Here is a 27,268-nt window from a genome sequence, read left to right on the forward strand (position 1 = left end):
CATTTGATCTGTTTTAAATATCTAAGGACAGATGTTGGAATAAATTATTGGATGAATGGAGAGGAGAGTTTATTCTGTTATTCACCATGTTGTTCTTTTCTGTGAATGAAAGAGACTGCAGGCCTTGAGAGCCTGCAGTTAGGACACCTCACAAAACTCCTGGAGGAGGACTTTTGGGCCGACGTGAGCACATTGCGTGTGCAGAGAATCATTTCCGCTGTCTCTGAGCTGGTGGAGAGGCTGAAATCATCTGGCGAGGATGGTACAGCAGCCAAGCACACGGTAACCAGCGGATCCTTACAAGCTTCTCACTGTCCACATGGGCTGAGCAGAAGCAGACGGGGTTTCACCTCACTCCACATAGTCTTCCCAAAGCAGGCCTACTTGGCAGAATCATTAAGAATTTGATCTCTTTGTGCATGTAGACCTCACTGACAAACTCTGGAAAACTTAGAGCTTGCTTGCTAAGGATTACAATTGTAAGTGGAAAAATGATGGCAGTCTAGAGTACCTAGGATTGACGTACCTAGAATTCTTTCATATCTTAATCACATACTCCTGGGTGTTTGATGTTAATGGTGGATGTTACTGCCATAACTAAGGATTACTGGCCATATCATGCAACCCCCTTTCCCTTCCGTAAGCCAGGAGAGGATGACATTGTCATCTCCTTAAGTCCAGAGAAACAACTTACTTTATAGGACTTGTGTGTTATTCTGTTCCATTGCTTCCAGTGCGAACTTTGAATCCCAGCAGAATTTGTTGATAAACATACTTTTTAAAAAGATAAACAACCTTGTTAACTAAATGTTAACAAGAGACTTAAGTCACTAAGAATTTGAAGTGTAGTGTTGTGAGAGTTTGTGTGAACGAGGAGGAAATCCCAGTGAGCACGGGTGGTGTACCTGTGTGTAATTAAAATGTGCCATTAGTGACATTTAATACACTCAGTGTTGTGCAGCCACCGTCACTACCTGGTTACCCCAGAGGAGACCTGGTGTGAGCAGGCCTTTCGATCTGTTTTGCCCCCAGTTCTTCACCCAGTCCTGCCGCTTGTTGGTGCGCCTGGTGCCCATGCTGTCCAGGTACTCTGACCTCGTCCTCTTCTTCCTGACCATGTCTTTGGCGACTCACCGTAGCACTGCAAAGCTGCTCTCTGTGCTTGCCCAGATCTTCACGGAGCTTGCCCAAAAGGTAAGGACTGTTTACATAGAGCAGCAGGTACCCAAATATTCCATACCCATCAGTGTTTGGTTTGATGGGCTTTTATTCTGGACCTTCACAAATAGCAGGAGGTGATTTGCCCTCCCTGTGAATTTCTTATGGCTTTGTTTATTCCCCTTTTACTAAGCTTGTTTCTACTAAAGTCTTGGTTTAGTTTCTACTAAAATCAGGTCTCTAGTTTCTACTAGAATCAGGTCCCTCACGGGGGCAGTTCCCTAGACTACAGAGTCCATCTAAAGGCTATTGCTTTCTGTTCATACTCTTCTCTCTCTGTCTCCAATTTGAAGTCTTCTGATAACTCTGAGCTAGACCCGTAGGATAAATGAATCCTTAATGCTGTTAAGCCCTGGTGGCTCAGAGGGTAAAGAGTCTGCCTGCAATGTGGGAGATCTGAGTTTGATCTCTAGGTCAGGAAGATCCCCTGGAGAAGAAAATGGCAACCCACTCCAGTATTCTTGCCTGGAAAATCCCATGGACGGAAGAGCCTGTCAGGCTACAGTCCATAGGGTTGCAAAGAGTCAGACACAACTGAGCAACTTCACTTTAATGCTATTAAGTTGTAAGTTATTTATACTTATTCATGAAATGGTAATGGGGTTCTTAAGGTTAAGAGAGGTAGGCATCTTTAATAGGGAAGTCATTCCTTCATTCAGCCATGATCCCAGTGCTGTGAAAAGCATTGATACTGTAGAGACTGCAGACCCTACCCTTGGAATTCAGGAGCAGCAGACAGATCTAACAGACTCGGCATGGCATGGCAAGGCCAGTCACAGGGCTGTCTGGTTCCGAGATTCAGAGTGAGTGAGTCACTTAGCCTCAGTTTGCTCATTTGTAAAATGGGACTTGCATTTTTATGAGAACCACCTTCAACTAAATATATAGTTTTTTGTTTCTTTTTTTTTTCTTTTAATGTCCCTAGTATTTTAAGATCTTTCCTGAATCTAAATATGGTACAGGTGAGATGCACTTAAAGAAGATAGGAATTTACAAACTGAAGGTGAGGTCTAGGCTTCTTGTAAACAGTCACAAGCTCTTAGTTTTGAGCATCTAAAATACTATAAAGGGATTAAAAAAAAATGGGGAGGCAAGCCCTTGTCTCTAGAGGATAAGTGTGTGCCTTTATTGAGATCTGCCCCCTCTCTCTGATGGGCACTGAGCCAATCTCACATCCCATCACTTCTGGAGGGAACACTGCGTGCAGAAGACGGGCAGGACAGTGTGTTGAGGGTGCCCCCAGACTTGGGTCAGCTATGATTGTCCACTTGCACCATCGCTGTTGTCTGACAGGCTCTAGAATGACTGGCCTGTCAGACCTGTGTGTGTTTACGGACGGGGCTGTGGTGGGTAGAAATGGTTCTGATAAAAGCAGAGTGCTGCGAGCTTAGTGTCTGTCTCAGCTGCAGCAGTAATGTGCCCTGCGGAAGGACGTCTAAATCTCCCTCCTTTTATGACTTACTCTGCATGCATCTAAATATATTTCTTTAAAATAGTGTGAAAATGTTAGGTGCTCAGTCTGGTCTGACGCTATGTGATCCCATGGACTAGCCCACCAGGCTCCTCCTTCCATAGGATCCTCCAGGCATGAATACTGGATTACGTAGCCATTTACCTCACTATTTTAACCAAAATGTATTTTCCAGTCACCTTTCTAAGAATACATGTCCTGAAAGTGAGTTTGCCTTTCCCTTAATTTTTTAAGTCTCTGTACTGTATTCCTGTTCTCTCTGAGGAGTGCTGAGGGAACTTGAAAATAGATGAGATACAGTGCTAAGAAAATAGATCTAGGCTGTGATGAAAGTGCTTAAGCCATGGAGAGCTGTTTCTGAGTAACTCAGTCAGCCAGTGTTTGCTGGTTCTGGATCTTGGTCTTGTTGTCAGCGTATTCTTAGTACCTTCTCATCCTCAGATTGACAAATATCTTGATAGCATATACTCTTCTCTGGTAGAATTTCTGATGGAGAGCCTTTATTTTCTTCTGTTTCTTTTTCTAGTCCATTTCATCCCACACACTAGTATTTGATACTTATTTTTAGGCTCTCTTCTGACATGACATACAGTTTTGTTAACTCTTTACAAATGTTGCTCTGTCTCTAGACCCCATGCCATAAGGGTTGCCAAGTGCCTTGGCAGCAGACGCCCCAGGCTGAGAGTGACAGGTTACCTCAAGGGTGGGGGTGCTTTTTTTAAAAAATTTTTTTGCGTTATAATTACTTCCCAGTGGTAAAGAACTAGTGGTTCTTTAAAATGCTAGTGGTAAAGAACCTGCCTGCCATTGCAGGTAGATGTAAGAGGCTCAGGTTCGATCCCTGGATTGGGAAGATCCCCTGGAGGAGGGCATAGCAACCTACTCCAGTATTCTTGCCTGGAGGATCCCATGGACAGAGGAGCCTGGTGGCTGTGGTCCTTAGGGTTGCAAAGAGTCAGACAAGACTGAAGAAACTTAGCCACACACACACACGCACGCACTGTGACTTGATTTGAGGACCATCACACAAAATTTTCCTCAATGAAAGAAGATGAAATCTCTCACAGCATCTGTTTTCAAGCTGCTGTACCTCAAGGGTTCTTCTCTTCTCTCTTTCCTCTCTGGCTTACTAATTTGGGAAGTAGAAAAAGAAGGACAAAACCCTTTTGGGATTTAGACACTGAGAGGGTTTACTCTCCCTCCCCACCCCTGGTGATTTGCTTCTTAAATACCATCCTTAGTATATACCTCATTCAAATTTTTCTATTAGCGGAATGACAGATTACTACATACCCGAGGCTTTCACAGTCAAAACCTCGTATATTAAATCTGATGTCAAGCTTTGAAACTGCATAATAACTTACCACCAAGGAAGAAAAGAATGTCAAAAAGTCTCCTGTCCTTCCATCAGATATAAAATACTGAGCTAGATAGGAATTTATCATTTATGTAGAGTATTTTTTCCTGTAGCAGGACTGGGAATCACTTCTTTATTGCATTTGTATTTAACGTTCACTCTGTTTTTCAAGGGATTTTGCCTGCCCAAAGAGTTTATGGAAGATTCAGCGGGAGAAGGGGCGACTGAATTCCATGACTACGAGGGAGGAGGGATTGGAGAAGGCGAGGGCATGAAGGATGTGAGTGATCAGATAGAAAATGAAGAACAGGTATGTTTTTATGGCCATGAAATATGTAGATTGGATGCAGAAGCACACACTCCTTTTCCAGTATTTACATTACACATATAAATGTTTTTGCTATTAGGTTAATGGTTTTCAGACTGATTTAGGTACCTTAAGAATACTGGAGTTTAGGGAGTGGCTGTAAATTAAAAGCTTGAAGACAATAGAAAGGATATTTTGTAGCTCAGTCATTGGTTGTACCTACAATTTAGGAAGGAAATAGTTTTAAAATTTTTTATTTTAAATGGGAACATTTTTGCTGATTTTCTAGAGAACACTTTTGGTAGTGGTTCATTTAAGGACAAAAAGTTTGGCTATTTTAAGTAATGATTATATTAAACAATAGTGCTAGTGTTTGTTATTAATAGGTTTTATTGTTTTATGTCTTTGACATGTTCAGATTTTAAATATCTATATCCTTTTTTAGTTGGAATCAAGAATGCTTTTGAAATATTTAGATGCTTTGGACTAAGATTCTTATATTACTTTTTAAAATTCCAATCTGATTTAGATTTTTTTTTAAATTTACTTTTAGTCATTTAGTCATTAATCAACTGTGACTTGAAGAAAGAACAGGTAGTGGAATTTCATTTTATCATCTGTATTCTAAATGTAAATTAGTCCACAAATTTCTATTTAAGGTATGGTCATACCTATTAAAAATAGAGGAACAAACCAATCCAGACTTCCTCTCTTCCTTTGAAGGGAAAATTGGAAAGATTAAAAAAAAAATAATAATAATAATGCTCGCATTTATGTGGTAGAGCTTTAATGTACAGTGTGTGTGTGTGTGTGTGTGTGTGTGTGTGTATTGGCCTTTCTGTATTTCTCAAATTTAACTTAATTAGCACCCAGTACTTTGTTAATGAGGAAAAAAAAAAAAGTAAAAGAAACCTAATAGAAAAGTACAAATCCACTGCAAAAAAACATTATTAAGTGGGATAGAAAAACTTTCAGAAGAATTTGGCAGAGTCTAATAAATTATAAACTCTTTGTGTTCTAGGAATTCCATGTTTCCTCACAGAAATCTCATAAGGCACCAAGATAAATATGTGTACAAGGGAGTGTGTTTAAATAAAAATGTTTATTACAGCATTATTTACACTGGTGAAAATTGTGAAAGAACCCATGTATTCATCAGGAAGGAATTATTTTTAAGTGATACTATTTATGCAGAGCAATACTATAAATAAACATAATGAGATAAATTTTTAAGTATCAACATGGAAATATATCTAGGACATATTTTTTAACTTTGAAAAAACAGACTGCACAACAGTTTGTAAAGAATGATCCCTTTCTTGTTTAAAAAAATGCTGGAGGCAGGTATTGATATATACTGTATATATTATATTTCTAAGTGCCTATTAGTGTACTTATAGATAAAACAACATGCCAGAACATCACCAGTGGTAATTTCTTTGGGAATTTTGGAGGATGGGGGTGCCAGGGAAACATATTCTTTCTGTTTGGCTTAGAAATTTTTATATGAGATTATATTACTTTTGTATCTTAAAAAGGACTCTTAAAATTCAACCATAATGGAAGAGATAGCAATCTGAATCTTTTGCCCAAGATAAAATATAGATTGTTTAGGAATATGTAGTGTAAGGAAAAGTGAAGAAAATTGCATTTACTGGGGGAGGGATAAATTAGGAGTTTGGGATTAGCAGATACACACTACTATATATAAAACAGATAAGCAGCAAGGACCTACTGTATAATACAGGTAACTGTATTCAATACCTTGTAATAACTTATAACAGAAAATGATCTGAAGAAGTGTGAGTGTATCTGAATCACTTTGCTATACATATGAACCTAACATAACATTGTAAATCAACTGTACTTCAAATAAAAAGATAAAAAGAAAGTAGTAGAGGGGAAAATTTACATCACAGTTGGGTAATGTCTATGAGAGATCAAAGTGACAAGATAGATATTAAATTTATATGCAGTACAGTAAGTGAATTTTTTTTATCCTACATACAGAATATATAGACTTTTAAAATATGTCTGGATTTTTAAAAATGTTCACATGAAGGAAACCTCAATAAAAGTCTATATTCTCTAACAACAAATGCAAAATAACTAGAAATTAGTTAACAGAAATATTAAAGCAAGTCACAAATCATGTGCATTTTCTCTGTTGGTTCTTTTTTCTCTCCTCAGAGAAAATTTTATACCATTGACCTTGGCATTTATATATTTATATTCTATTTAGAACTGAATAAGCATTAGTTCATTTATGTTATTTAATGCTTTTTTATTTAGGTAGAAGATACATTTCAGAAGGGTCAAGAAAAGGGTAAAGAAGATCCTGACTCAAAATCAGACATTAAGGGCGAGGATAATGCCATTGAGATGTCAGAAGACTTTGATGGGAAAATGCATGATGGGGAGCTGGAAGAACAAGGTTTGAGATTATCTGCCACTTCATTCTTGCTTTTGAAAAGTGGCTATTTTCTCCAGGAAACCACGTGTTCCCAATAAGTAGCCTAGTATATACTCTTGGAGCAAGTTGGTTACTCTGCGTGACTGCGGAGGAAGCATCAGCATATGCTGTATGTATGCCGGTGTGTCAGGAGTCTCTAGTTCCTTGTGGAGGGTCTGCTCTGAGTAAACTGAGACGCTGGCTCTGATATTCCGGCTGCTCCACGTGCCAGATGAGTGACCTGTGGTGTCCTCTAGGGAGAGCGAGGAGATGCACCCTCACTGAGCTTGGCTCTCAGCTCAAGTTGAATTGCTCTAGAGAGGTTTTTTCTTTTTTTTTAATATATATGTATTTTTTCTAATTGCAAAATCAGTAGACATTTGTTGTAGATGATTTGGAATGGAAACGCAGAAACCAAATCAATACCATTGTACCTGTCACCCTATTCACACACACAGACACACAACACACACACACACACAGACACACACAGACACACACACACCGTGAATGGTTCTATAGTCTGCTTTTTTCATTTAACTTACGAGTATTACATGTCATTGAAAATTACTTGATAATGATTTCTTACAGCACAGTATCATCTGTGATGTTATTACCATAATTCAACTGTTGCCCTAAATTTCTATCCAAAGCTTAATTTGAAATACAGTGTGTTATTTTAAGTGAACACCTTACAGAAATGATAGCTAACCTCAGAGTAGAAGAAGGTATATGCATGGCTAAGTAAGTACAAGAGTATGACCTTTGTCAAAGCAGACCTTGATCAAAGACAAAGGAAAGAAAAGTCTGGTTATTTGATCGAGACACATGATTTGAGATGTTAGAATCATCAGCAGAGAATAGGTTGGCGATGGGGAGGAACCTTGGAGACATTGTAGACCACCCTTGATCATTTCCCAGGTAAGAAACCAAAACCCAGTGAGGTTGCTGGGACCCTTAATGAACTCTCCCAGCACCAGAATGAGACATCCTGGCAGCTGTTCTACCACCCTCCTTACAGTCCTCTACCATCACACATCCCAGACCCCCTTTCTTCTCCAGTGTGCAGACACAGTAGGAGTGCTTCAGGACACCTAAAAGCATCTGCCTGTAGGGGCTTCTGTAGAACTGCAGCACATCCCAAGTAGGATCTTGGCCGGGTCCCTGCCTCTCCCACACACACAGGAACAGTTTAGTCTGGGGATCTGCCGAACTGAGCTGAGTGCCTTCCCTTTCAGAAGAGGATGATGAAAAATCAGATAGCGAGACTGGAGACCTAGATAAACAGATGGGCGATCTGAATGGTGAGGAAGCTGACAAACTAGATGAGAGGCTTTGGGGTGATGATGACGATGAAGAAGATGAGGAGGAAGACAGTAAGACTGAAGAAACAGGACCAGGAATGGACGAGGTAAGCAGAAGATTCCCCCATCACTTTGTCCCCACGATGAGAGGGGGCAGTCTTCCTACCCACTGCCACTCCCTGTCGTTCGTTGCTCGCTCTTTGCTGTGCTGTCTTGGTTTTTCTTCCGTCTCTATTTTTCTGTTTTTTCCTGCTGTCTAGATTTTTTTATTATATTCAGGGCTCAAAGAGTAGCCTGACCTGAGGCATCCCTTGTGTTATGGAGGAGGGAAATTGGAGCATTGTTATAGATGCTATATCTGATTCTGCCAGTTGTCACTGCACTTCCCCAGCCCTGAGCTTAGGGGACCCCCAGGGCGGGGTGTGATGCATCCCACAGCTCAAACACCCCTCCCCACCCTGCTGTTCACATGCCTGCTGTCACTGCTGCCACCTGGGCTGTCCTGCCCGTTCCCTCCAGGATGTGCCCCATCAACTGGATGGTTCCATGGGATTGGCCCAGCACATGTCTGGGAGCTGCGTTAGATAGTAAAGTGAAAGCAGTGTTTTAGATTGAGAGTAATGATGTTGTGTTTTTTCTTCCTCTGATATTTAGGAAGATTCTGAACTTGTTGCTAAAGATGACAACTTAGATGCTGGCAAGTCAAACAGAGAGAAAACCCAGCAAGATAAGAAGGAAGAAAAGGAAGAAGCAGAAGCTGATGATGATGGACGAGGCCAAGACAAAATTAATGAACAAATAGATGAGGTAATGAGGATTCAGAACCCACCTGCTCTTCTCACTCAAGGCCAGGGCCACTGCAACGCACAGCTCCCAGGGTGTCTCAGGATGTATTTTTTCCTACTTATCATTTGTTTTCCCACTGCCTCATAAAGGAATGTGTCATAGAGCCACTTAACTGAACATAAAATATCTAACCACTGGTTACCAATGAGATGAGCTTTGTGCTGTTGGGACTCATGTTATAGTTTAGAAACTAAAACCCACAGTCCTTTTGTATGTTTCTTCTGTAAACTACCATGTCCTCTTTGCGATAGGTAACACAGCACCTCCTATCTATGGAGAATGTGCACAAAAAGTGAAACCTGACATTCCGACATGAAAACTGTAAAAATATTGGTAAAATTCTAATGTGTACTGGTAATTTTAGAGCAGAGACATTGTATTCTGTCAGCATAAGGACAGTCGACCCTTGAACAGTCGGGGCACTGGGGGCACTGACCACCTGCAAGGCTGGAAATCTCTGTGTGACTTTATAGTTGGCCCTCTGCGCCCGTGGATCTTCAGCCTCAGGTCCTTAAGAGCCACAAGTCTGTGTGGTACCACAGCACACATTTATTGAAAAAAAATCCACATAAGTGGTCTGTATAAGTGGACCTGCACCATTCAAACCTGTGTTGTTCAAGAGTCAGCTGTGTTTAGAGCTAATTATGTGTGAATGCTATTCCTTTTAAAAGTTTACTTTTATTTTTCCTGATCTCTCTGTTGCCCAAAGAGGGAATATGATGAGAATGAGGTGGATCCTTACCATGGCAACAAGGAAAAGCTGCCCGAACCTGAGGCCTTGGACCTTCCAGATGACTTGAACTTAGACAGTGAAGACAAGGATGGTGATGGGGACACTGACCGTGAAGATGAAGAAGGTGTGTCTTTTAAAACATAAAGGGCCTGTTGAAAGTCTCTGAAAATGAGCAATAACCGATTCCTTTTCAGGCCAGCGTCATGGCCAGCTCATTATCGTCTCTGATTCATGTAATTCCAGCTTGGCAAGATGGCTTGCTTTTTCTTTGTTGTGTTTCTCCTCCAAGTAGACCTGACGCTTGTAGCCAGCAGGGCTTCGTCACGCCAGTCACCTGTCCCGTATCTCACTTCTCTGTGTCCGGGTGGTGCGGTCACACGCGGCTCTGCCTCCCTCAGGGTTCACCGTGAGCCCCTCTCGTGGGCTGATGTAAACTCTGTGCAGTCCAGGTAGTCAGGCCTCTTGCAGAGCCCCGTTACTAGCTTTCTGGTGAAAGTTTTGTTTGTTTTTAATTAATTATTTTTGACTGTACCACGCAGCTTGCTGGATCTTCGTTCCCTGGCCAGGAATTGAACCTGGGCAGCTGCAGTGAAAGCGCCAATCCTAACCACTGGACTGCCAGGGAATTGCCTCCTAGGAAAGTTATTGATTGTTGTGCTTATATTGTGTGTTTAGGCTGAAATGTGAAATCATAATGGGAAGTGAAGTTGAATAATCCCAAGGGAACTCACTTGGCACAACAGCAACCCAGCACTTCTGCCACCCACTGTGCCCTCTGAGTGTGGCTCCCCTAGGGAGTGCCTCTTGGTGTCAGGAGGTGGTGTAGGTGATGCCGCTGTGATGGAGGGAGGCCCTGTCAGGATGGGCAACCAGACAGGAAGGCAGCGACAGCCTCACTCAGCTTCTTAGTGAGGCAGTTACATATTTAGAAAGCTATGAAAAACACCATATTAGAACAAAAAGAGCAAATTACAAAGGAATAAATGAGAGGTACTATTTATGTGAAAATTTGCTAAAAGAATGTATGAAAACACAGAAATAATTTACGGTAACTTCAGGTTATGAGCTCCGAGGAAGTAGGAAGAGCAGAGACATTCAGAACCCTGACAGTTGTGTCCAGAACTATTTTATTCCTTAAATACAAGTGACAGATGTGATACACTTGTGGCAAGATATTAATATCTCTTAAATCTAGGAGGGAGTATATGGCGCTCATAAATGTGAAATGCCTTTTTCACATTTAAGGTATTTGATATCCTGTGCTTAGAACATTCTTTGCCCAGTGAATCTCTAGTTCTCCTTTTTAAGCATAGTATAAGCTGTTGCTTCTATGGCACTTTTCATTACCTTATAATACTAGAAGCTTATTTCAACCTTAAATTCAACAGTCAAGCAAGCATAAAATTAAAGTTCACTGAGAATCTAATAAGCTATTTTGCCCTAGAAAAATATCCAGACTCATTTTAAGCTACTATGTATGTAAACTAAGAAGCAATTACTGTGAAAAAGTTATCTTTATACAGTTCTTTCCATTTACAGTTACTGCAAAATACTGGCTATGTTCCCTGTGTTATACAATACATCCTTGAGCCTATCTTACATCACCAGTCTGTACCTAACACCTGTTCCTATGTTACCCCTCCCCTCCACACAGCGATAACCACTAGTTTTTTCTGAAGGAGCAATTATTTTAAAGAATTATTTACTAACAAAGTAGTTGATTTCTGAAATATCCAAATTACAGAAAAGCTGTTTTAAACAAAACTTTTTCAAATAGGGTTGTTCCCATTTGAATATATGTTGTATTTTCTGTGTATGGTAAGGAATGATGTCCATCAGTTATTTGTAATGATAATTGAAAATTAGACTAGCATTTCCTGTCTGTTCTAAAATATCCCTATTGTTGTGGTGGCTTTTTGGATTTTTAATGGATATCCAAACAGTCGTATGCAATACACAAGTATAGTGAAGAGCAGATGTAACTAAATTCTTCTGTGAAGGGTTGGTCAGATAATAAACAGATCAGTCTTTGCCAGTCATAAGCTGCAACAGAGTCGCAAATCCTCAGTTCCGCTCCTGTAGTGTGAAGTCAGCCATAGGTAGTACAAAATGGATGGAGTGTATTGTTCACGTCGGTGAACAATTGGATGCAGTGGCGTTCCAGTGTAACTACTTGCAGAAATATGTAGATGGCCAGATTTGGCCCATGGACCATAGTTTGCCAACTTCTGGTTTGAGAATAATAAAAAGATGCTTGTGTGACTATATCTCATCTTAAGAAATCACACTGTTTAGTTTTTAAATTCTGCATTTTTTTTTTTTTGTTTAATCTGTCCAGAAGAGAATCCTTTGGAAATTAAAGAACAACCAAAGGATACTGAAGAAGCAAGTCATGATGCTGAGAACATAAATGAAGAGACTGAGGCTGATCAGGATGAAGGTCAGGGTCAACCCCAGCCTGAGGGAGGCCACAGTGAAGATGACAAGGGGGAGGAGGGCGAGGAAGAGATGGATACCGGAGCTGACGACGGAGACCAGGGTGCTGCCGAGCACCCTGAAGAGGACGCGGAGGAGGCTCCACTGTCGGAGGACAAGGACAAAGACACCAGTGAGGAAAGTGCGGAAAAGGACACACCTGTTGACCAAGGTCTCCAGCCTCAGGTATCACGGCGGATCTGCCTTGTCCTCTGTTAAAAGTAACAATGATGAGAAAAGAGTACCATCTTCTCGCTAGACTCTGTCTTAGGATACTTTCCCATGAGCAGGTCACAGCGCCAAGCAGTTTTCGGTTTGTGGCTTATCCCCTGCCTGCAGGCTCCTCTCGGTGAGGAGGGGGGCCCCCACTTCATCTTCTCCCCTCAGAGCATTTAATGCTATTTGATTTCCTTGCAGACGCAGGAAAAAGAAGAAGGGGAGAACTCTGACATGGAGGAGCCGGTGCCAGAGTCCACGGAGAGGAAGGAGCACGAGTCCTGTGGGCAGACGGGCTTGGAGAGCGTGCAGAGCGAGCGGGCCGTGGAGCTGGCTGGGGCCGCGCCCGAGAAGGAGCAGGGCAGGGAGGTGAGGGCCTCGTCTCCACCAGCCGCCTCTTGGGAGGGCCTCCTCTCCCTGTGTGAAACCGTGTTCTGTTCAGCAGTAGTGATGGCTGTGTAACGTTTTTTTGTTGTTGACATCTAAAACTCCAGCTCCCATTCTTTAAGAAAATGGTCGTACACCTGTATTTATATGGAACAAACCCCAGAATATTTTTACACACTATATTTAAGTGATGTGCTTAATGAAAAAAAATTACTACAGTGTAGTTCTCTGTGGGAGAATCAGGTTCAAATTCTGTTTTCGAAGCTCCTAAGCAAAGAAGGGTTGACTTGAGGTTTCATGCAGTGATATGGGTCTAACAGTGCATCCTTTTCCCTTACTGTTCACCAGGCTGCCAAACATTTTAATTTAAAAAGCAAAACACTTCATTCCTTGATGTGGGGTGATGTGTCTTTTGTAGCCACAGTTGGGGCACAGGTATTCTGGAGGGAGTCCTGGAAGTCAGGGGGCCTGCTGCTCAGTGGTGTCTCTAGACCACTCCCTTGGTCTCCCTGAACCCCCATTTTCTCAGCAGTAATTACAACCATTTATACCTCTCTTACCCTTCCAACCCATTTACTCAGCACCAGTTCTTGAGCTGCTGAGCATTTCATTACTCTGGTAGATCTTCACGGTGGCCCTATAAAATAAATATTATTGTTCTTTCTATGTTCTCCATTTTGTATCTGAGTTAAATAAGCCCCCATAAAGTTAAATGACAGTCTCAAGGGTACCCAGCTGGTTGATGATGAAGCCTCGTTTCTGATCGAGATCTGTCCTGCTTTCAGAGTAAGCCATTACCTCCTATAGACAACAAAGTCCCCCAAGAGGGTAACAGACAGGTCTAGGTACTTCTGTTTCTGCCCACAGGTCAGGCGTTAGTGATGGGTGAGCTCCAGAGCAGACAGGCAGGTGTGGTCACAGTCATCCCCTGGGCTCCCAAAGGGATTGATTCCAAGACCCCCACGGATACCCAAATCCATGGGCCGCTCAAGTCCCTTATGTAAACTGGTGTAGGGCAGTGGGCCCTCCGTGTCCGCGGATTCAGAGGGCCAACTGCACGTGACTGAGGGGAATTGTACGCAGCGCAGTCTGTAACCAAGTGCTTATTCCGCTTCCTGCCTCTCACTCTTTGTGGCTTGGATTTCACAGGAACACGGCAGTGGAGCTGCGGACGCAAACCAGGCAGAAGGCCACGAATCAAGCTTCATGGCGCGGATGGCCTCCCAGAAGCACACCAGGAAAAACACACAGGTCTCTATCGCTCTTCAGCTAAACTTAGGTGACGGCTGTGTGTAAGATAATGCTCCAGATATACTGGTTAAAAAAAATTCCCAGCCTTTGCTGTCCCACCATGATGGCATCCTTGGTTAGCAGACCAGGACTGCCGGGCTTCTTCGCTTTTTCTTGGTGGGGACAGACAAATGCATATCCTGATCCTGTGATGCTCTTGTTCTGGAGCCTAAGAACCAGGTGGTAGTTGCCAAGCTACTAACCAGTCGTACCCTGTTCACTGTCCATTCTCTTCTGTGTTTGGTTTCTTTAATTCTATTCAATTCTGTTCTATCCTATCCTAATCCTATTTTATTTAGCTGCACCGCATAGCCTGTGGGATCTTAATTCCCTGACCAGGAATTAAACCTGGGCCCCAGCAATAAAAGTGCTGAGTTCCAACTGCTGTAATGCTGGCAAATTCCCTATTTTCTGTTTTAAATATAAGATTTTAAAAATGGGGTGCTATTTATGCATGTGACACAAAATCAGCCTATAGAAACCAGTGCGCTAGAAAGCTTCATTTTATCCCTGTGCTCAAGCCACCCAGGGGACTGTCCTCAGAGCATGTTTCTAAGAGATTTACTGCATAGGTAGCATATGAATGGCTGTTTGTGTGTGCGCACCTGTGTGTGAGAGAGTGTCTCTTTGCCTCTGCCTTTATTTTAGATACAAAATTATTTCATAGAGATTGCTCTGTATGTGTATTTAGAGATCTTCCTATCAACAGCTGCATTGAATTCCACTCCTGTATGGCTGTACCTAATTTATTTAATCAGCCCCCTGAGGATAAACGTTATTTTTATTCTTTTTGTATTACAAAGTTCTGATGAATTTCCTCATATTTCCCACAGAGTTTTAAGAGGAAACCTGGGCAGGCCGACAACGAACGCTCCATGGGTGATCACAGTGAGCGTGTGCATAAGAGGCTGAGGACCATGGACACCGAGAGCAATGCTGAGCAGGGCCCGGCCCAGCCCCAAGCCCAGGTGGAAGACGCGGAAGCATTTGAGCACATCAAACAGGGCAGCGAGCCCTACGATGCACAGACCTATGGTACAGAGCTGGGGGGCCCCCTCCCTTGCTCATCAAGCTCTGTGAGCGCTTATGCTGACTGTGTGTCTGCCAGGTGTTGTTACAAAGTCATTTTAAGAGGGAGGGGAAATGACTTTTCAAACGAGTTTCCTTTTAATAAGAACGGTGCAGATATACAATTTGGTTTTGAAATAAAGGTATCTGTAGCCAAGTGCAGGGTTTCAGTGCTCAGGGTTCTGGGTCTAGTGAAGCCTTTTAAATATTATTGGTGACAGTTGGCTATCCAAACCCAGCATTGGTCTCAGAGATCTGAGTAGCAGACATTTCTTCACTCACTCTGCAGTGGTTCAGAGCATAAGAGACAAAGAAAAAAAGATCTCAGTATTGGAGTCAGTCATCACTCAGTCTCCCCTCGAGCTCTCTGGGTGACTTTTCACTGTTTCGTTCCTAATACGCAAGCTGGTATTGATAATATGACACAGAAAAGACTGCTCTCCTGTGGATTACTCTCCTTTCTTCCTGTCCCCACCTTTAGGAAAAATGAAGCAGAACCGATGATGACTGCCACACATGGGGCTTTTATGTTGTACCTAGCACTGTTCTGAGCTTTGCAGCCTGATTCCTCTAGTAATCTCGGGCTAGGATGCCTCCACTTTATAGATCAGCATCCTGAGGCCAAAGAGGTTTAAGGACTTGTCCAGGGTCACGGTGCTGGGATACCCACATTGTTTTTCTGTGCCCTGCTCCTGCCCCCCGCTGTTATACTTCATCACTACAGTTTCTCCACCCATGACTTGGCAATGAGGATAATTCCATTAGCTGCTCTGAGTCATGTACTCAGCACGTTTATTCTGGTTCAGTCTCTGATCATAGCAATCAAAACCCAGCAGCTAAACATCCTATTCTGTGGTCACATGCATGGTTATAAGACACTTGTCCGCAGCTCACAAGCCAAGTACTTGCGTCCAGTCTCTAGGCCACGTAACTAGTCAGTGGTAGAACCTCTGACCAAAAGCACACCCACTCTCAATGACTCTGTTCTGCAAAGAGCTAAGCTTTCTATGTGTATGCGCTTTGTTGGCAGATGTGGCCAGCACGGAGCAGCAGCAGTCTGCAAAGGACTCCAGCAAGGCTCACGAGGAGGAGGAGGTAGAGGATACCTCCATGGACCCGGAGGAGCAGGAGGAGCTCAGAGCGGTAGACACAGAGTCACTGAAGCCAGAGGAGGTCAAGTCAGGGAGCACGGCCCAGCCAGGTGAGTGAGTTCTGTGGTGAACACCTGCTTCCCACCTAAGCTCCGTCTGGTCTGTTCTTTTTACGTCCTAACCCATGACTTAGATACTCATTTGCCCATAGTAACTCCCCTGTACATACTTCCTTTGGGAGTAGAAAGGTGGGGGAGTGGTGTTACAGGTCACTGACATTCACAGAGAAGCCCAAGTTCCAGACAAAATCCTGGCAGTCTTTTTTAAATATGTAGAAGAAAACAGAACAGTGCACATACTACAATTATAACCAGAAGAGATGTTCTTGATTACTAGAGAAACAATATTTTTTAATTATAAAATATGCAATATTAGCATAAGACGTTTAAATAGGGGAAATGCATGTGAGAAAGTAACACTAACTTCTTACATTTTATAACTGTTCCATTTCATAATCAAGCCCAAGTGCTATTACAAGGCAGTTCATTTTTTTTTAATGTATTCAACACACATGGAAAGAGAACATCAGCAATGAAATAAATGCAAATTCAAAATAACCTGCTAAATTCAACAGCTGCTGCTTCTGCTTGCTTCTTCTCAGGGGCGTTAGAATCACAGACTGCCATTATGGGACAGTAAAGACATAGCTCTGTGATTAGATCTTCCTTGATTCAAATCAAGACTTTGTCTTATTTACTTTATAGGTGGAGGCAGATTATTTATCTTTGCCACAGCTTCCTCATCTATAAGATGGACTATGATTTTAATGTTTTTTTATCAGTGTTCTGCATGCACACAGTTTAATGGATCACACAGTCCTACAAGGCTTGTCAGAGTTGAACAGTTTCCCCTACTTTCCCCTCCCCAGAACACAACAGGGTGGGGAGAGAGGGGAGTTAAGGGAGTGCGAATTGGTAATGACTGTCTCCGAGAGAAAGAACACAGGGAGCTGAGATGTTAATGTGCCGGGAGGTCTGAGCGACTGTGAGACTGGCATGGGACTGAACGCTCAGTCTTCATTCTGATGTTATGTAAGTAAAACTCGGTGCTTGTGTGAGAACAGGCTCTGAAGAGATGGAGATGGAGACCCAAACTGTTAAAACAGAGGAAGACCAGCACCCCAGGACAGACCCATCACACAAGGAGACAGAGAATGAGAAACCAGAGAGAAGCCGAGATTCCACCATTCACACAGCCCATCAGTTGCTTGTGGACACGGTTTTCCAGGTCCTAAAACTTTTAACAGATCACCACTTTAATAAGTTGACAATATGGAATTATAAGTTGCTTTTAATTCTTAAAAACTTCATAAGCATCTGGTTGTTTGGGGGCTTCATATCGTATCAATCTTTCAAGGAGTACTGTGGGTATGACACACTTCTGAGTGTGTCAGGTAACACACTGAGCAGGTGTGTGAGCAGCTCTCTGAGCAGGTAACACACTTCTAACAACCAATCCTAGGGTTGCTGTGGGAGGTCTGTGTCCTTACCTGGCCACAGTGGGGGGCCTGGCCCGTGGGCCTCTGGCCCTCTTCTCAACATTCACCAGCCTTGTGTTGGGAGCCTGCAGGTCAGCCAAGTTTATGTTGGTTAAGCAGTAAGCATCTTTGACTTAATGCTTTCATTTAGGAAGAGCCAATTAACTGAGTTTTCCCAAACTGTTTGACCTAATGGTAGTCTAGATTAATCAAAGAACATTTCTGTTATTGATACCTTCCTGGGTACTTTGGGATTTATTAATGTTCAGAATTTCCTTTATCCATCTTACCCTCAAAAAACCGGGAAGGAGAAGAATAGTTGTCTGGCATCTTTTGTGCCATGAAATTTGCTCAAGTTTTGCATCTCAGTGGGAGTTCACACTGCAGGGAAGAAGGCAACCAAGGATAATGAATTAGTGATTCCAACCTGGGTCTCCTCTATCTGTGACTTTTCCTTCTTAGCCCTTTTTAAACGATGTCAGTGAGCTAAGACAGGAGCTGGAGAGACAGCTGGAAACATGGCAGCCACATGAATCTGGAAACCCAGAAGAAGTAAGTCACTGGTCTTTTTACTAAATCTCTTGACTTTCTAAGATACAGCAAACTTAATAGGTTCTTAACTCCAGTTACCTTGGCAAAAGCAACTGAGTATGTGAAGAATATAATTTTAAAGCCTGCTTTGCCACTAGATGTGCAGCTTAATTAAAACAAAAACTGATGTTTCATTTTTTAACTTCCATTGCTTACTCTGTAATGGAAATAATAGAGGTGATAGTGGTTGAGATATGGGACGAAACTCTAGATACTATGTCACTCTCTGAATAGACCACCAGGAACACGGCCAGCTGATGTAAAGTGGAAGTGTAGATTAACCAAAAGTCTCCTTTTTAGTGAACTTGCTTCCTAAATTTATTGTATATATGTATCAGTTCAGTTCACTCGCTCAATTGTGTCCGACTCTCTGCGACCCCATGAATTGCAGCACACCAGGCCTCCCTGTCCATCACCAACTTCCAAAGTTCACTCAAACTCACGTCCATCGAGTCGGTGATGCCATTCAGCCATCTCATCCTCGGTCGTCCCCTTCTCCCCCTGCCCCCAATCCCTCCAAGCATCAGAGTCTTTTCCAATGAGTCAGCTCTTCACATGAGGTGGCCAAAGTACTGGAGTTTCAGCTTTAGCAACATTCCTTCCAAAGAACACCCAGGGCTGATCTCCTTTAGAATGGACTGGTTGGATCTCCTTGCAGTCCAAGGGACTCTCAAGAGTCTTCTCCAACACCACAGTTCAAAAGCATTAATTCTTCGGTGCTCAGCTTTCTTCACAGTCCAACTCTCATATCCATAGAGGACCATTGGAAAAACCATAGCCTTAACTAGACGGACTTTTGTTGGCAAAGTAATGTCTCTGCTTTTGAATATGCTATCTAGGTTGGTCATAACTTTTCTTCCAAGGAGTAAGCATCTTTTAATTTCATGGCTGCAGTCACCTTCTGCAGTGATTTTTGAGCCCAAAAAAATAAAGTCTGACACTGTTTCCACTGTTTCCCCATCTATTTCCCATGAAGTGATGGGACCAGATGCCATGATCTTCGTTTTCTGAATGTTGAGCTTTAAGCCAACTTTTTCACTCTCCTCTTTCACTTTCATCTATATATGTATACACAAATATATCTGTTATCATCATTCTCATCACATGTATGTAATGATTGCTGTGCCATAATTGGCCTAAAAAAAAAAAATGGAGCTTACTTACCCAGGAAGTAAGCACACTGTTAAGTGTGTTACTTGAGAGATTTGCCCTTATCACTTTGCTTTTGAAACAAGACCCCGAGAGCCCATGCTTTAAGTGGCTGGATCTCCTGACACCAAAGTGAACCATCACAGCTCCCTCTCCATGTGAAGGGTACACATTACGTACCCCTCATAGGAGATGTGAATAAGGCACTTATCTGGTCATGAATTCCAGTCTTTTACTGCCTCATTGAAATGTCATTCTTTCTCATTGGAACTGTGATTAGTGGCTTTGGTGGAAGAGGAGACATTTTAAACCAAGTGAATCAGCTTGCCGAGAGAAGCAAGTTGTTTTCTTCTGCTTTGCCTCAAGCCCTCGTCTTGCTGTAATGACCTTGCCTGGCTCTGACATTCTAAAGCCACCTTGCATACTGTTGTCATAGGAGAAGGCCGCAGCGGAGATGTGGCAGAGTTACCTGGTCTTAACTGCGCCTCTTTCACAACAGCTGTGTGAACAGCTTCGTCTCATACTGGAGCCAACCCAGGCTGCCAAGCTGAAGTAAGTCTTCTGCACTGGAGGCGCTCGTGGCACCCTGAGGAGGCGCCAGCGTCGCCTTTCCTGCTGAGCTGAGCACCGACCTGCTGTGGTGCCGGCATCTAGGTGGCCATTCCTGCTGCACAGGCACCAGTCTGGCGTCCTTACCTTCTTGCCGTGTTGTTGTCTCTGCAGAGAAGCTTCTGTGACTAGTTAATACTGGAGGAGGAGACTGGCTGAACCTTGGGGGGGTGTGCTGCTCACCCTCTACATGTTGGGTCACTCACTTGCTGCACGCATCACTCACCTAGATCTTTCCAAAGTGAAAGTGAAGTCGCTCAGTGGTGTCTGACTTTGCAACCCCACAGACTGTAGCCTACCAGCCTCCTCTGTCCATGGGATTTCCCAGGCAATAGTACTGGAGTGGATTGCCATTTCCTTCTCCAGGGGATCTTCCCAACCCCGGGGCTCAAACCCAGGTCTCCCGCATTGTAGACAGACGCTTTACCATCTGAGCCACCAGGGAAGTCCAAAGGGGTATCCAAAATCAGAGTTTTAGAACAGAAAAGAGAATCCAACACTTAACAGTCAATGCAAACATTTTTTTTTCCTTTTTAAAAAGTGTTTTACATTTTCTAAAAGGACCTAATCATTCTTGCTACATACATATCTGTTTGCTGCTGATCAAGAAGATCCCGGCAGTCTCAATCGACAGTAATACTTCATTGTGCCAGGATACTGGTTATTTGGTGTAATTGGCTGTCAGGTCCTGTTTCTATGCTTTTAGCTCTAATCTTTGTTCTGTTTGGTTAAATTTAATAGAGGGGACTATCGAACTGGGAAGCGACTGAACATGCGGAAGGTCATTCCATACATTGCCAGCCAGTTTCGGAAAGACAAGATTTGGCTTCGAAGAACCAAGCCTAGTAAACGGCAGTATCAAATCTGTCTGGCTATCGATGACTCTTCCAGCATGGTGGACAACCACACCAAACAGGTAAGGAGCAGCAGTGCAATGATGGTTTGATGGGCCACCTGAATGTATTTGTATTGAATGTGGTCTGGACAGAAAGCACTTTGGAATACCAGTTAGTTCTGAGAATGTGATACCATATTTGAGAAGACCTAAACGTTAAAGAGTTCGAAAGCAATTTCAGGATGTCCCAAAGATTGTGGTCTCTTAGACTGTAGATCTTTCAGATTGCTGTATTTCTTAGCCTTGCTGTGCAGCTGTCTAGCTGCAGGGTAAGTCAGTCTGACAATGTTTCTTTTCCACAAAACATGATGCACTGTACTCTTTTAGACCATGCACAATTTAGTATCTGAATATTTCTGATTTTTTTAAGAAAAAGTCTTCAGTATACATTTCTTTAAGTCTGTGTAGAGTTAGTGTTCTGTCAGTATTCACAGGGCTTAGGAGCCTGGGTAGAGTTCTTTACAACCCCACCCACCGTCATGGACATGGAGAGTGGTGGGGGGTTCTGCAGTGATGGCCAGCATGAGCCAGTGAGTAACCTGAAGTCTATGCATACACTTTGCTGGGGGAAAAAAAGCATACCGTCTAAACCTGGGTTCAAGTCTCAACTCCCCACTTAGTACATGACTTTGGGCAGGTGATTTTACTTCTTAAAAAAGGATTATAACAATACTTAACTCAAACTCATAGTCATTATGAAGACTGAATGAAATAACATATGTAGAGCACTTGGTTCAGTGCCAGGTATTTGATACATGTTCAGTAGGTGTTAACTGCTATAAATATCATCTTCTTTTCAGTTGAATTTAAATTCTAAAACTATACCGTCATTTATGCATAGATTAGAATAAACAGGCTAATAAAAATCTTTTATCCATGAGGGATTATGTAGTCAAAAAAGCAGGGGGAAACCAGTTTATGGACCAAGTTTCTGGAGATCACTTTTATCGGGTAATGCTAAAGCAGGCCTTTCCTACTACTGTAACGGATACTGGTTTTGGGGGCCTGTGGCATTACCCAGGGCCTAAGACTACCAAGGCCCCTGAGTTGGTGAACAGCCATATTGATGGTGTTCCCGTGTGCCATACCAAAAAAATAGCGTTTCCTGTGGGACTTGTGGTATAAAGAGTTGAAAGGCATTGGTGTCAGGAATACCCTGATGCCTTCAACCCTCCGTTTTCTGTTTTACAGCTTGCCTTTGAGTCTTTGGCCGTGATTGGAAATGCTCTAACCCTTCTAGAAGTCGGTCAGATTGCAGTATGCAGGTAAAGGTGCCTTTTAATCCCTTTGGGAAACCCAACCTTTTTTGGCGTGACAAAAAGTAACTCCCAGTGTTTGGTTTTCCTCCTCCAAGTTTTGGAGAGTCTGTAAAGCTATTACATCCATTCCACGAACAGTTCAGTGACTACTCAGGGTCCCAGATTCTGCGGCTCTGCAAATTCCAGCAAAAGAAAACCAAGATTGCTCAGGTAAGTTCATGACATCACATGTCTTCTGAAGTTATTTTCTGGTATGAAAGTGGAAGTCGCTTAGCCATGTCCAACTCTGCAACCCCATGGGCTATACAGTCCATGGAATTCTCTAGGCCAGAATACTGGAGTGAGTAGCCTTTCTCCAGGGGATCTTCCCATCCCAGGGCTCAAACCTAGGTCTCCCGCATTGCCAGCAGTTTCTTTACCAGCTGAGCCACAAGGGAAGCCCCTTTTTTTCTGGTATAGGAAAGACATAATTTTTAGGACTCCCTCCTCCCGAATATGGTAAAATTTACAATAGAGAATAGTCCTAAACCTCAAGATTGTGTACCACTGGAACAGAATCTCCTTTGGCATCCATTATTAAATACAGTGTGACCTCTTTTTCTGTTACTCAAAGATCATTTCACTTTGCATCATTGATTTTTGGCTCCCTACTTTTTTGAGCAGTTTAGAGCATTTTAGGAAAATGAACCACCTCCCAGTACACTTATCAAGTGGGTCAAGGCCAATTTCTCTCCACCATTTAGCCTAGAGAAGTGATGTGAAATAAAGCTAGCGACTTGCTCAGGGTGACATGAGTTCAGAACAGTATGGGATAGTAATTCTCTCCTGATTCCTATCTTCATTTAACTTCTTTCCTTATGGACATGTTGTGAGGGGTTTTTTTTGCCCTTTGTTGCTGCTCAGTTATTTTCCTTTCATGAAAGACAGCTCTTCAGTTCATTTGGGGAGTTACTGACTTCCTGTCCCCCAGAGTTAAGTGTTTTTTTCCCCCCACTTTGGGGTTTCTCGTGGGGTATATGCCAGGGGTACAGGTCTAGGCTTGAAATGCCAGCACCCAAGGTAAATGCCAAGTGCAAGCCTTGTCAGTCCTTTGTGGGTGACTGGAAGGGACAGTTTGGTTCCTATAGATTTGAGATGATCACCTAAGTGTCAGATGTAATTTCAGTCTCTGTGACAATGGAAAGAGTTAAGTAGTTTTCTAAGTGTCTATTTCTGGTTTTGGTTTAGTTTCTAGAGTCTGTAGCCAACATGTTTGCAGCCGCTCAGAAACTCTCACAAAACGTCAGTCCAGGTAAGCTGTGTTCTTAGGTCTTTGTTAACAAAACACTTTTCTGCCCCTGTATTATTTGCAAATTGCTATTCTCACTTCAGTGTACCCATCACTGTGTTTTCAAGTGGATGCTCTATAGGAAAAGACATGAACAGGGGATGATGGAGGTATTAAACATTCATGGAATTTTTTATTTGGTAGATTTGAGTTCACTTGGGAAAGGAAGGAGCAGGGTGTGTGGAATTAAATGTAAAGAGTATTCTGTAATATTTTAGTAACAAAGGAAAGCAGAGAACGATGTAATTTAGAAACCAGGTAATCCACCGTGATCGATTGGGGCTTTTACAGCACACCAGTTCTAACTCCTTCCTAAATCCTCCATTCTGATTGTACCTGTTGAAGCAGGTCATACACGCCTCTCAACACTTGTAATTTTCACTGAAAATATAATGTGCTAAAATTTTTTAAACATTTTTATTCACTTCATTTTAGTGGTCTAGTCTATTTAAGTTTTGTTTAAATGAGTCAATTTCAAGGAAAAAGAAAAAAACATAGAATTTAGGTACAGGAAATTGACAGAAATCTGAAAGATACAGTTCACGTTTCTGATTTGGGTACTTTCTTCTAATGGTCTGCTCAGGACTGCTCTCTTTATACTTTATATCCATAAACGTGTTTTCATTCTCACATGTTGTTCTACAACAAAGTTTATCTAAATGTGACACACCCGCAAAGCACTGTTGGGAAACTGCTTTATTGACAGAAGTGTCTGCACAGCTTTGTCTCTGCCTCACACATTCAAATAATAGATCTAACTGGAGACCCTCTTTGTGCCAGAATTCATCAGCTTCAGAACTGTTTGGTTTTACTAGTTCAGAGAAAGCCTGCCTAATCTGTCTTACCGTGGTAGTTCTCGAGTTGTTTGAGTTTTCCCTTCCTGCCATGTGTTCCTCTCCAGAAATCGCCCAGCTCCTCCTGGTGGTCTCTGATGGACGCGGCCTTTTCCTCGAAGGCAAAGACAGAGTCCTAGCAGCAGTTCAGGCCGCCCGGAACGCTAACATCTTTGTTATTTTTGTTGTGTTGGACAATCCCAGTTCACGGGTGAGTGACTACTAACAGCCACTTTTCTGGAGATAAAGTGAGAATTCCCTCCAAGCTATTCTATCTGAAAAATGGCCTGCATCTCACCATCATACCGAGAACTCCTCTAACACTCGTGGCATCCTGAATGCACTGTTTGAGGCATCTTATAGTTCTCATATAATTGCGCAATGACTCGGTGATGTAGGCATGGTTATTCCCACTCTACAGCAAAGGACAAACGCGGAGAGGTTGTAGGTAACGACTAGGAAGCCACACATACTAGAGACCATCCTCTGAACCACTCACTGTGATGGCTGGTACTCTGGTGGGTCGTCTCCCTCTGCACAGCGTCACCACAGGCATTGCAGCCTTTGTGACGGGCCTTGTCCGCTGGAAACAGCCAGCCCTTCCTAGGTACTGTATCTCAGCAGTGCCCTCCTCAGAGGAGCAAGCATCTGTGGCTACATGAAAGGTATCCACAGGCAGTTCTGTTCCAGGGGAAGTCCCATCTCTCCAGGTCACATTAAGGCCTAAATAGCAAGTTGAAGACTTAACGTGAATTATTCCAAGTATAGAATAGGAAACACCATCATAGCGCAATCAGGTTTGCTCATCTACCCCTTTCCCTTTCCCTCTCTTTCGGTGTCCATTCTCCTGGGAGGGATACTCAGAGATCTGCCTCTTCCTTAATAAGAGCTACTTTTATATGCAGGAACCTATTGTCTGCAAAAGAGATCATAAAAGAGCTAGCTGATTTAATTTTTCTCTTCAAAATGTCTTCTGTTGCCAGGATTCTATCTTGGACATTAAGGTACCGATATTTAAAGGGCCTGGAGAAATGCCTGAAATCCGATCGTACATGGAAGAGTTCCCATTCCCGTTTTACATAATTCTCCGCGACGTGAATGCACTTCCTGAGACGCTCAGCGATGCTCTCAGGCAGTGGTTTGAGCTGGTGACGGCCTCTGACCACCCATAGAGCAGGAGGAACACAGTCCCAAGTGAGACTTTTAACTGCTCTCAGAATGTCACCCTGCTTGCCAGGAGCTCCCTTCTGGAGAACTGTTTCTGAACTCCTAGCTTGAAAATAGTATTTTATCTTAGACCTGATTTATAAACATTCACCCAATAGCTACAAAAAATTATCGTAACGTAAGTTTCGATTTCAAGGCCTAAAGAAAACTCTTGCTCCCTGCTGTGCCTGGGCTCTGGTTCTTATAACAAACCTGGGGCAGTGAAGGAACAGCAGCAGGAGTCTCATTCCTGGGGCAGCCCTGGCCCAAGAGGAGGCTGCACCCCACCCTTGGGCCCAGCTGCCTGCTTCCCCTCACAGGGACCCTGGATACCACCTTGAGGAGATGCTGCCGGGAACATGGGACTGTGCCAGAGCTCTGGACAAAGGACTAAATAAAAGGAGTATCCCTTTTGACCCTGCCCTATGGCTTAGCCTTGCTAAGTCCGCAGTGTGTACCCAAAAGCCGTCAAATGGCTAAGACAGCTCCAGTTTATTTTTAGAGAGTCAGTGTATTTTCTTACCATGCTTGTTGTGAAAGGAACTACCTTCTCTCCAAGGGGAGGAACCTCATGCTGTGTGTGTTCTCATAAAGCAACCAGACATTATGGGAGCCCAGATCCTCAGAGAATGACCCTTGGGTCGTGTATGAAGGAAGGGGCTTTTCCCTGTGCTCCTTCACCTTTGCTGCTTCGGGAGACTATGCAATGATGGAAAGATGATTTTCCCTTTGTTTATTCCATTCTCTCAATGCCACAGTTCCTGTTGTTGTAGTAATTTATTTCTTTAGTTCATTTTTTCTTAACAGTTAAGAGGAAGAATCATTCCTCACACTGCTTTCAAGCTGAACTGAGCCAGGCTCATCCTGGAAAAGAAGTGCTGTGTCAGAAGAACTGAGCAGCCAAACCTCTTTTCCCAGTCAGAAATCCACCAGCGGTTTTTCAGCAGTTTTTAATTTACTTGGCCAAAAAGCAGTGCTTGAATACTTGAAACTGTGCTGTGTTCTCTTTAAGTTCTGCCTGTCCAAACGTCCTTTTGTAGACAACATCCCAGGGTGTAATCGTCCATCTCCAAGTGTGTTACAGTTACACTGGGAAGTGTGCCACCCTTCTGAGGTGGTCCTCAAAGACACAGATTGCTTGTTGTTGTTTAACCAAGTGTCCTAAAGCATGTACCTGAGGTTATATCCTTTTTTTATTCTAAAAAGCTATGCAGCTTGTATTCTGAAAAGTATTAAAAAGTATATACCACGGTTGTCACTTATGACCATTCTTAATGGAATATGACAAGAGTGTAAAAGGTGTGCGAGGGGTCTTGACTGCTGAATCAGGCAGCTGTCACTAGTTTATGCTGTGTATCATGACCCTGCAACTTCAGTGGCTTACCTCAGACAGCCCCAGGGTCTGTTTCTTGTGTTCCTGTCTGTGGTGGGTGAGCCTCCGCATGCTGGCCTCAGGGCAGAAGAAGAAGGGCAGGCTGGTGGACGCACACAATGGCTTGTAAAGGTACTACTCCAAGATGAGTTCTGAGTGGAAGAGATGTATCACTAGCCAAAGGCCTCTGTGGGGCAGGAGGTTTAATCTTCCTGCAGGGAGGTAAGAACCAACATTATGACTGTGACGCAGTCCATCGTATCTCCCTTTAATTG

General features: G+C 42.9%; 1 protein-coding gene across 1 annotated transcript in view; it reads left to right on the plus strand.

Moving 5' to 3' along the window:
• MDN1 (midasin AAA ATPase 1) overlaps nt 1–26,872 on the plus strand; it is a 145,667-nt gene extending 118,795 nt beyond the window's left edge. The window contains exons 82-102 of the mRNA XM_052645558.1: nt 113–282; nt 1,033–1,194; nt 4,219–4,356; nt 6,646–6,787; nt 8,044–8,216; nt 8,764–8,916; nt 9,665–9,812; nt 12,027–12,349; nt 12,581–12,748; nt 13,916–14,017; nt 14,890–15,091; nt 16,155–16,325; nt 17,339–17,502; nt 18,215–18,304; nt 19,929–20,044; nt 20,843–21,017; nt 22,188–22,261; nt 22,351–22,465; nt 23,483–23,546; nt 24,484–24,626; nt 25,399–26,872. Coding sequence (XP_052501518.1) covers nt 113–282; nt 1,033–1,194; nt 4,219–4,356; nt 6,646–6,787; nt 8,044–8,216; nt 8,764–8,916; nt 9,665–9,812; nt 12,027–12,349; nt 12,581–12,748; nt 13,916–14,017; nt 14,890–15,091; nt 16,155–16,325; nt 17,339–17,502; nt 18,215–18,304; nt 19,929–20,044; nt 20,843–21,017; nt 22,188–22,261; nt 22,351–22,465; nt 23,483–23,546; nt 24,484–24,626; nt 25,399–25,587 — 3,182 coding nt within the window. The 3' untranslated portion in view covers nt 25,588–26,872. The remainder of the gene's footprint in view (nt 1–112; nt 283–1,032; nt 1,195–4,218; nt 4,357–6,645; nt 6,788–8,043; nt 8,217–8,763; nt 8,917–9,664; nt 9,813–12,026; nt 12,350–12,580; nt 12,749–13,915; nt 14,018–14,889; nt 15,092–16,154; nt 16,326–17,338; nt 17,503–18,214; nt 18,305–19,928; nt 20,045–20,842; nt 21,018–22,187; nt 22,262–22,350; nt 22,466–23,482; nt 23,547–24,483; nt 24,627–25,398) is intronic.
• The last annotated feature ends 396 nt before the right edge of the window (nt 26,873–27,268 follow it).

This window comes from Budorcas taxicolor, chromosome 9, assembly GCF_023091745.1.
Source record: "Budorcas taxicolor isolate Tak-1 chromosome 9, Takin1.1, whole genome shotgun sequence".
Taxonomy (NCBI): Eukaryota; Metazoa; Chordata; class Mammalia; order Artiodactyla; family Bovidae; genus Budorcas; species Budorcas taxicolor.